The 10,811-nt window shown below is 38.9% G+C and overlaps 1 protein-coding gene across 2 annotated transcripts in view; it reads right to left on the minus strand.

The window, feature by feature from the left end:
- PRDM1 (PR/SET domain 1) overlaps positions 1–10,811 on the minus strand; it is a 143,402-nt gene that overhangs the window by 68,817 nt on the left and 63,774 nt on the right. For both annotated transcript variants that reach the window (XM_019520155.1, XM_019520150.1), the window contains exon 2: positions 2,747–2,819. In XM_019520155.1, coding sequence (XP_019375700.1) covers positions 2,747–2,752 — 6 coding nt within the window. In that variant the 5' untranslated portion in view covers positions 2,753–2,819. The remainder of the gene's footprint in view (positions 1–2,746; positions 2,820–10,811) is intronic.

Here is a 10,811-nt window from a genome sequence, read left to right on the forward strand (position 1 = left end):
ATATGTTACACTGCAAAGTGCATGGGAAGGGGAGTGCTCTGTGACACAAAGTAGCGGCACAAATTTGTGCCACTACTATTTGTGCTGCCGCAAATGCATGCCCCCTGCTGGTGCGGACACAGCTCATGTGGACACAAATCTTTGCCTATGTAACAAGTTACAGGATTGTAGTATCAGAAACCCTTTTTCTTCACATGCTCAAACTTTTTGGCAGGTGTACCACATATCAGCTGCTCACTGTTGCCTAGTGCCTCTCCAGTCCTCTTCCCCTACCCAATCTGCTGCTCTTTCTGCTCGCTACCTGATTTGCTGCTATGCTTTCTGTTCTATCTGCTGATGTGCTACCTGTCCCTCTGCAATCTGCTGTGTGCCAAACAGGTCCCCTGTGCCACACATCTCAGGTTGGCACCTCCTGCTTCACTGCATGTCCTAAATTGCTTGATCAGGAACTTCCCTGATACAGATGAGTAGCAAATGATGGCACAGCATCCTCCCTGAAGGAACATTGACTCAGGTCTGCTAGAACTCGGTATTTTTTATTTTCTCAGATCGCTACTGAATTCATCCTTTTTCTTCAGGCTTTTAATGAAAGGACAGATTGAGGGACAGAATGGCTTACTGTGTGTGCTAGAAATTCATTTTGTTCTTGTATTTTCTAGTGGCTATGTATTCTTTTATATTTTTAGGTGGAACAAGTTGACTGTCAGATTTTTTTGTTTGACTGTTGTACTACACTTATTAATAGGTACCTAAAAGATCAGGTAGGTGTTCAGCGAATTGTTCCATCAGAAAATGCTATATTGTTGGAAAAAAACCTTTTCATGGAAATGTATACATTTTGATGAAATTTCATTTAGGAGGGAAAAAACTGGGGGGAAAAGTATTTTAATAAGAATAACATTATTCATTTTGACAAATGTTTCATTTTGATTTTTTATGTTAATTTCCCTTCTGCAATTTCTTTTCTTTTATGTTATAGAGTGATTGATTGAAATTGAAATTAGACTAATTGTTTTCAGAAAATGTTTTTCAGGAACATTTTGATTTTATTTTAATTTTGTTTCAGAATAAACAAATTGGAAAAAACACAAAATTTCCTATGAAACAGTAATTTTGGTTCCTGCACAGTTTTGCCTATACCTCTGTTACTGAGTTGGGGGGACTGTAGGAAAATATTGAGCTCTTAATGACTGCCATTGACAGAGCTTGAAAATTTGTATGCCGTTCATTAGCCTATTTTTTTTTAAATAATGGCATCCAATATTCTCTAAATTGAGAATCTGATAGAAACAAATATTTTTAAAGATGTTATATGGAGGGAATCCTTTCTTGAGTATGCACTAACTATGGTAATTAAAAAAAAGCAAACAAAAAACAAAGAAAAAACCAAAACCAAAAGGAAAAGTCTTAGAGTAATTTTTAATTAAATTACTTTGAGAAGTAAACTGGCTCCAAGCTTTTCCCTCAAAAATTTCCTTGCTATTGTTTCTCTCACTACCTGTTTCTCCTCTACCAAAGATTGTTTTGGTTTTAATTTGCTACTAAGGAAGGCAACCCAGAGGTTATCAAGAAATTCCTGATTCAACCTTATCAAGAGTAGTAGGGCTTCCTGCTATAACTGAGGTGAGGCTGGTGAGCTGATGGACTGGGTGGCTTTACCTCCCAAAATTTCTTTTGTTTCTGGAGAAGTGTCAACACACTTGTTCTTTACAAAGCTTCAGTCATGTTGAGCTCCATAGTTACTCATTCTGGCAAATGCTGAGTTAGGAAAAACAAATCCAAGGTGGTAAGATAATTGTACTTTGAAAAGAATTCAAGCTTAAAAGCCTTCTAAGGAAGAGTGAAAGCCAAAAAGTAAAAGAAAAGAACAAGAGAAGGATGTGGAAAGAGACAAGTAAGAAGCCAAAGAGAGAAGAGCAAGACAGAAGAGAGCCTGAGGGAGGAAAACTAATGAGGTAAGAGGAGGTAAAACTATTTTGAAAAAGAGAAAATAGTGTTATCAAGCACATTTTTAAAAATTCACAAAGAAGGAGGAATAGGGAGATATAGCACAGGACAGAAAAAGACAACAATAATTTATTAGTTTCCCCACACCCTTTTGTTAATAAACCACTAATAAATTTAATCCCTATGCTATAAATACCATTAGAAAATCCTGCATTTTGTCTTGTGGGAGTCATTTGTTTTGGAGGTCGTTTGGTACTGGGTTCAATAAACAGAAGTCATTTTGACTTAGCTGGTGACGATTCTCAATTCAATTTCCTAATGCCGTTTTTCTGATGTTAGAATCTCAATTTTCTTTCACTCTGATGGGGGATTCATTACCATATAGTTAGTTACACATGGTATTAAGAAGGTTTGCAGCTATGTGCAGCTGAGGCATTTGGCTAGTTTTCAGATGCATGCACATATCGAGCCAAATTCTACTCTCAAATATATGTACATGTACAATATCCAATAAAGTTATTCTAATATCCAATTAAAGATAGGAATGTAAACCTATCAGGATAAATGTGTGATTTTTGTTTGGCTGTTCCTACAGGGATGCATTTTTTTTCCATGGGAGGCTTCCAATATAGAATACTTACAAATAATGAGGGGAAAGAAGAGATAAACCAAAAGGAAAAACATTCATCTTCCATTACATATGAAACAGAACAGAAAAGTTCTGTTAAATAAATGATACCATATAGGTTAAGATCTGTAACAATACGTAAGGAAGGAAAAAGAAGTCACTGCAACTGACCTTCATATTCCCTCTCTTCTTTCATTAACGGTCCACTGAGGTGATCCCTGGCCAAATGCAGGCAATTCAGAGCCTGTCATAAAATTACAAGATGAATTAGGGATTGTTGCCACAAATTTATAGCTACCAAGGACTTTCCTGATTAAATTTTCCAGACTTGAAAGTAATGTCAGCAACAGTCTTGATTTAGTCCAAGATCAGCATCACAACAATTGAGAAGAGAGATGACACTTTTCCCTTCAAATTATCACATGATTTGATCATCACTATTTTCTTCTCAGTTTGAATGGTAAGCAAATAAATGTAACACTAGAGAAGGTAAGTCAGCTTGACAGTTATTCCATACACAAAAGATAATTGCCAGAACTAGCTTGGGCTTTTTGCACACTGTCAAGCAAAAAATACTACTCACATTTCTCAAAATTTATGCTAGGAACAGCAGCTATTGTATTTTTTCCTACCTTCTATATAACAACACTTATTTAAAATAATATAATAGCCAATGAAATAGATTAAAAAGTGAGTACAGATGCATATATATGAACATTCCCTAAGGGTCTGATCCTGCATACATGTATGCATGTAAGAAACTTGACATACATGGGCAGTTTAAGTGAAACCACTAATTATACACACATTTGAAAAAAATGGGCCTTGGATGGCAAGTGTGTTGAAACAAGAATCAGGTCTTATCTACCTGAAAGACACACAGCAATGCCTCCATATTGGAAACTATGTAAATTAATCATCAAGATAGGCTTCTTGAATTTTATCAACTCTTGAAGAGACTACTACCCTGAATGTTATATTACTTCCCACAATGAACTTCATATTTTTGTTCAAAACATGATGTAAAAAAATTCTTTGCTATTTAAGATAACATTTAATAGTTTTAAGTATTTTTATCTAAAGTAACTAAAAATATAAAAAATTTAAAAAATGCCTAAAGTCCGAGTTCTTGGGTAGGGTATGGTGCGGAAAACAGAGTAAAATCACACTGAATTCATACCTGAAACACTTTGACCTTTAAACAGAAACTTCTTCCTCCTCTTAGGTAGAAGATAAGTTCAGCAAACAAAATTTCACCCAGTAGGTTGATACACAATGGGCTAAAACTATTGAATAGTTCATGAACCACTTTTGCTAGAGAAAATCTCAAAGCAATTTTGTGAGGAGAGATGGATTCAGTATTTTAGATGTGATGGTAATAGCACATCTATGAGATAAAGCATGTTCCCTCCAATTTTGATTGATAATAACGACCTTTAAAAAAGTTGTAAAATACCAGTTTTAAGATAAGAAATTCTGGTCAAGATGGCTTTAGAACATACAGAAAAAGATCTATCCTTTTTAATTATTTCAGACAGACTGCTTCAGTTTGGTAACCTTATATTTCAATGCTTTCTATGCCAAGTCTTAGAAAATTATAGGCTTAAATCAGAAATGCAGAGACTATTAATGGTTTTAGTTAATTATTAAATGCTTTTAATAACATGCTTAATGATTTTTAACACTTTCCTTTGTTAAGGAAAGGGAAGAAAATAAGAATGTCAAATCGTGATAATTTGAAAGGAAAAGTGTTATCACTCTCATTTGTCATGATGGAGCAGATTTTGGGCTAGCAAATCAGTCCTCTGTTACTGATTTTTTTTTAAATGCTATTTTCTTTTGTCTAAGTTAAATAGTTACAGACTTTATTTTAGATATTTTGATGACAAAGGCAAGAAATAATTATAAACTAGGGTGAGCTGGGACGAGAAACATAAATGTACGGTAATCCAGTTCCTTCCTTTTCTGGTGACAGACTATATTATTCCCACTGGTATATGTTGCTGCTATTAAACGGAGTAGCCAGCTTCTACTCACCTATTAATGTTAAATACCACTCTCTTTTCCTCCCTTCACTTTCTCTTCTGCTATCTAGTCTTTGCTAATGAGCTACTCAGACAGATCCTTCAAGTGATCACAAAATTTTCCAATGGGTGGTCAAACCTGCTGCACACATGCCCAACAGACTGAAATTGAACTGAAACGGAAGAACCCCCCCCCCCCAAAAAAAGACTATTCACTTATTCACTTAGATAAAACAAAAGTCCTAAATCACTAATGACACACCAGCATAGGCATTAATTTTAAGTGCAGTTGCAAAGACACAGATTAAATTATGTTACAGAAAAAAGCTCTCATTAAAAGGCAAAAGAACCAAGATGTATGCTTTTCATTCTGATCTGAGGCCCATTCTGAGCTCTTTATCTGCTACCCTGCAGCACCACAACTTAAAAACAATTTTTCTTTAATTGTTCCAATTCCAAGCCACAAGAATTTAGAAATTGAGTAACAGAAAAAAAACCCAGCTTAGCTTGGTATGGAGAAAAAACAGTGTAATTCTTAACTTTTTTTGGAAAGCCTAATGGTTCAAAGATAATTTTTGTGAGAATATTAATTATGATTTATTTGGTTTAAAACAAAGAATCGTGGGTGCAGTCTTCAAAGCCATAGGAAAAAAATAAATGGACAGGGGATAAGGTCAGGTAAAAAACATCCAGGGTGAAATGTAAATTGCTTCAAATTTTTTTCACACTCCGGTTGTGTCATTTAATGCTAAAACTTAATATGCCTGTCACCGCCACATTTCAGATATAAACGGTGGCCTCTGATTGTACAAATTGTGCTGAAATGTGTTTTTAACAGACAATGCACTTTTTGGAATAAACATCATTTTAACTTTTGGATATTGTAAAAGGTAAAACTGACACTTGATTATGTAGACTCATTTTTATATCCTATTTTCTGTTGGAAGAAGAATGAACTAACTGCCTTACCGCAAAATTCCCATATCAAGAAGCAGATCTTGGTAACATCTCTTTTCTTATAGGTTTTTCTTCAAAGTGAAAAGAAAGTGTAAACCTCACCTTCAGTATAGGTCAGGACATGCTGGCCAGTGCCTACTGCAGATAGAAACAAGGACAGACTGCTTTCATACTGAGCCCCATGCAAGCATTGTGGAGTCTTTATCAAGTGAGAAAGTAGAGCAGAAGCTAAGAGTACATCTTTTAAGCAGGATACTTAGGAGACTCTTCAATCCTTTTACCAGACATACAAATGCAACCTTTTTACCCAAGCTTCTAAAAATACTAAACCTTCTGTAGTACTAGTGGGAAAGGACTTGAAACGGGGTGGAGTAAGAGAAATCAGTCCAGCAAGTCACCTTTCAGCCACCTATGACATCAGCTTGCTGTCCTGATTCCTTCATTAATACCTTTGAGCTGAAAACAATGGGCCTGCCATTAAGCACCACACAGTTCAAGATAAGAAAGCCCTAAGCAGATAATAATCGGTGCATTTAGCTGGATTTCAAACATTCAGCTGCTTAATCATTTCTTCCTCACTGCATGCTGCCCAAACACACAGGGAATGCTTTGGATGCCTAGGGCAAAGGAAGAGGAGGTTGAGGGGGAGGGTGAGAGCAAGGGCACTAGTGAGCAGAGGCTGGGAGGGGTGACAGAGGCAAGGAGATTTTATGTGCAATCCTCTCCCTGGGAAATGAAAACATTTCTTAATTGCCATTAGGGAAATAGGTTAAATACAGGCTTGGTAAGCCGCTAAGGACTGGCCAACAGATTAGAAGGGATGGCTGTTGAAGGATCCTCATTTCCATTATATGACAGAGCAGGGAATTTTTATTTTCTTGTAGCCTTTAGAAACTGTTTTAGCTCATTGTTCTTCTTCTGTGTTACTACATAGAATGGGTGTGCAGTATTGGTTAGATTTTAACCATTTGCTTTCCAGGTGAAAAAATGAAGCCAATCCTCTGATGCCTTCATCCCTTATGCAAGAAAATAGAAACTGTGGCATATACCAGCTAGGGTGTGTTCAGAATGCAGGTACTATAACATCAGGCCTGCTTTACTAATACAAGTAATTGCAGAATCATAGAAATTAGAGATGTGATCTACCTACCCTGATGCTTCTGAGACACAGAGCCAAGTGTTAAATCTAGGGGTGGGAAAGACAGCTTGAGAATTATTTCAGGAAGTGAATAGGCCCTTTTAGACTGAACTGAACTGTAGAAAGAAACACCCCATCCTGGTCTGACTTGCCTCATGTTCACAAAACCATGTGTGTGAAAGAGGGAGAAAAGAAGCTTGCATATCACTAGCTTTTCTGTTTAAATTGAAGATCTCTCTTTCTAATGCTGTCATCAACAAGCAACATTTTGGGGCTCTTTCTCACATTAAGTCTAAAATCCAAGGATGGGATTTTTTCTCGAAAGTGCTTAGTGCTGTCTTATTCTGCTTCCATTAAAATTGATGGTAAAACTTTCATTAAATGCAGTGGTGAAAGTTAGACAAACATCAACAACTTGTAAATATTCTACTTGGAATGGACACGGCCATACAAATCATAGGCAGCGCTTAAAAACAGCTTCTGGCAGTGCCTCTGACAAAGGTGGGTCACTATCCTGTGATCCTTCATCATACTAAACTCCTTTCGACATCAATGAGAGTTTTATCTAAGTAAGGAAAGACTCAGGTTTTTTACAGAGAGCCTTTGTTCCATTAGCCCACAGAGGTTGATATTCTGAATTATACAAGCTATCACGAGCTGGCAGGCAAATGATAAGCCATCTAGATTAACTTCTGCTAAGTGGCTATATGGAGTTTTGAAATACCTGTATTTCCTAGAATCCTTTTGTCTCTTGTAGTTCCCTGGTAAAGACAAAGTCCAGAAGTGTTCTTTGTGGTCTACGGATCACTCCTATATTTTGGGAGATATGGAATCAGTAACATAACTACAGAGTGGGGAGTTGAGGGGGCATCCCCCCAGAGCACTGACTGCAGGGGTTAGAAAAGTAGCAGCCAGTATACTGCTCTGTCGGCCTCTGCATCTGTTGTTGCCCGGTGCAGTGCTTCCACCCAGGGCACAGAACTGCAGTTATGCCTCTGCCTAGAAGTGTGAGAAAGACAGACACTCTGCTTTGATTTTTATTCTAAACCTGTTCCTGAGAAGTCATAAGATAGGGCAGGGTGGCACCTAAGAGGCCATTGACTTGCAGAGAGCAGGGGTACTAAATAGAAAGGAATAAAGTAATTTAAATACAAAGGGCAGGGAAAGGGAGAGGAAAGGATGTGGGGGGGAGGGAGAGGTGAAGGGTGGGTTGAAAAGATCAAAAGGGATAAACAAAGCAGTTAACCCATTGAGGAATATAACGGTTATAAAAGCTAGTCTAAGAATAAAAATCCATAATCTCTGTTGAGACCATACTTAACACAATCCAGTCTGTGGATGATTTTTTGTTTCACAATTTCAAAGTCAGGTGGACTTTTAAAGTTTTGTTGGTTTAAGAACAATTACTGAGCTCAGTAGCCTCCAAGATTACCAACCACAATGTTGATGTGAAGATTGGCAATGAAAAACTAGAAAGAGTAACGAGTTTTACATATCTGGAAACCACCATCACAGAACACTTAACATCTGAAAAGGAAGTCAAGACCAGAATAGCCACTGCCACCAGCCAGCTAACAAAGCTTAAAAAAATCTGGACAAGCAGCAATATTACACTGACGGTAAAGTTGCATCTGCTGCATGCTGTAGACATCTCTATGATCCTTTATGGCTAGGAGGCATTGACATTTAATAAGAAGTTAGAGAAAAGAATAAAGGCTTTTGAAATGTGCTGCTTTAGGAGACTGCTGTGTGTCTCATACACTGAGCACAGGATGAATGAGTCTGTCAAGCAGCAAACCAGTCAAGATGTTGGAACCTATGAACTGTTGTTGGAGGTTGTGCAACGAAATTGCAGTGATGTGGACACATCATGAGCAAGCTGGACACCCTTGTTGACACTATAATGCAGGGTGAGAGAAAAAGAGGTAGACCCAAGAAGAGCTGGGGAACCACTATTAAGGACTGATTGGTGCTTAAACTGACAGTGCACAAAACTAGCCAAACACAGGGCAGAGTGGAGGACTGTGGTTACAGCATCTAAGGTGCCCCAACAGTCGCAGTGGCCTCAGGACTGACTTGACTAAGCTCAGTGATGAAAGCTTCAGGCAGGTTAAAGTATTCTGCCACAGGCTTTTGTGTCTTTCTGGAATTAATGTCAAATTGGTGGCCATTAATATTTCCATGTAGGGATAGCACTGACTGTCCCATGCAGACAGCAGAAGAGCACTGTTAGCAGCTGCTGGCTTGTATGACATTGGTAGAGGAACAGAAGAATGAACCCCAGATGTTATAATCCATGTTGTTTGGCCCAGTGATGATGCGGTCTACGCTGATGAGGGGTTATAGTTGGCATCTGGTCTCTTGCAAGGCCAGTGGGTTGGTAAGAGTCTGTTTCCAAAGGCTACTTTGAAATATCTGCCATTTTCCAGGAGGAGTTACAAAGGCCATTTCCAATGCATACAGGGTGTTCAAGATCAGGGCTGCAGGTAACCACAAAAGAGATTCTGCTGTCCTTGTCACAGGATTAATATTGTGGCAAGTCAGAGTGGAGTCTGAGTCTGGCTCTGTTGATTTGACTGATACAGTTTTGGGTTTGTATTGTTAAGTGTAGGAATCCTTGCTTCAGATCCCCAGGGTATGCATCCTGGCGAGTAGGATCAGAGCAGATACAATGCAGAGCTTGAGTGTAGACAATGGATTCACTGATGTGCTTAGGATGAAAGCAGGTGGCATGGAGGTAGCTGTAGTGGTTGGCTGGTTTTTGATACAATGTGGTGGAAATTGTGGCCTTTGCACTGTAGTGTCTAGGAAATGCATTTGCCAATTGAAGTATTCCAGAGTTAGTTTGATGGAAAAGTGGAAGTTGTTAAAGTCCTGGTAGTATTTCTCTAGAATTTTTTCCCTATGTGCCCATTAGATGAAAATGTCATTGATGTATCTAGGTATACCAGGGAGGTGGGGAGGATGAGAGGGCGTCAGCAAAGGAAGCAGACTTCAAGACCTGTCATAAATATACTGGCATAGTGGGGGGCAGTGCGTGTACTCCTGCCCTGCCTTCTGCCTGACTTCAGACTAGCATAGATAATTATTTGTCTCTTTTTCCTGCAAATATAGTTTTGAAGATGTAAATCAATGCAGTAGTCTGCAAAGATTGTACATTATTAACAATTGTCCCTTATCCAGGTCCTGCATGTGCAGTCCATAAAACCATTGCCACGGGATTCTCAGTATTTGGGAAAACAATGAAAAGTGGTCCCACCAGATTTCCTGCCAGGCTCTCTACAGTTGCAAATGAATTGATAGCATGAGGCTATTCCTTAATACACCCATGTCAATAAGCAACCTTATTTGCAGAAATTTATTATCAAGTTATGAAAACCAGGAACAATATAATCCAGAGAAAAGGAAACTAGTGCACTTGATTTTCATAAGGCAGAATTAAGTTTCTGTCTGCCCTTGTGGGTTTCCAGGTTCTGCTTCCTGTCTCTGCCCTCCCCCTGGGGGGAGGGTGAGGTGGTAGGGCCCATATAGCTGAGGAAACTTGGGGATTTGGAGGACCTAGTTCAGCGCAGCAGGAGTTGCCAGCTACATGGAGCCACAGAAGAGGTGAGCGGGGGAGGACTGTGCAATGTGGCAGGATGGGGCCTGTAGCACAGTAGACCCATGTAATGTAGAGCAATGCAGTAGGGGGCACATGCTATGACATACAGCCCCTGGTCACTCAAAATTGGACAGCCCTAGTTTAACATTTTTTTAAAATCAAGCCTGTGTGAAAAGGAAGAATAAATCTTCTTTATTATTTCTTTTTCTGAGCCTTGTCTCTCACATCTGAGTGAACAATGGTTTAGGCTGATCATAGTTTCATAGTTTCTAGGGTCGGAAGGGACCTGAGAAGATCATCTAGTCCGACCCCCTGCCATGGCAGGAAAGAGTACTGGGGTCAAACGACCCCAGCAAGGTGTTCATCTAATCTCTTCTTAAAAACCCCCAGGGTAGGAGCCTGCACCACCTCCCTTGGAAGTTGGTTCCAGACCCTAGCCACCCTGACCGTGAAATAGCGCCTTCTGATGTCTAACCTAAATCTACCCTCTGCCAGCTTGTGACCGTTGTTCCTGGT

This window comes from Gavialis gangeticus, unplaced genomic scaffold, assembly GCF_001723915.1.
Source record: "Gavialis gangeticus isolate Ggan-Ray unplaced genomic scaffold, GavGan_comp1, whole genome shotgun sequence".
In the NCBI taxonomy this organism is placed as follows: domain Eukaryota; kingdom Metazoa; phylum Chordata; order Crocodylia; family Gavialidae; genus Gavialis; species Gavialis gangeticus.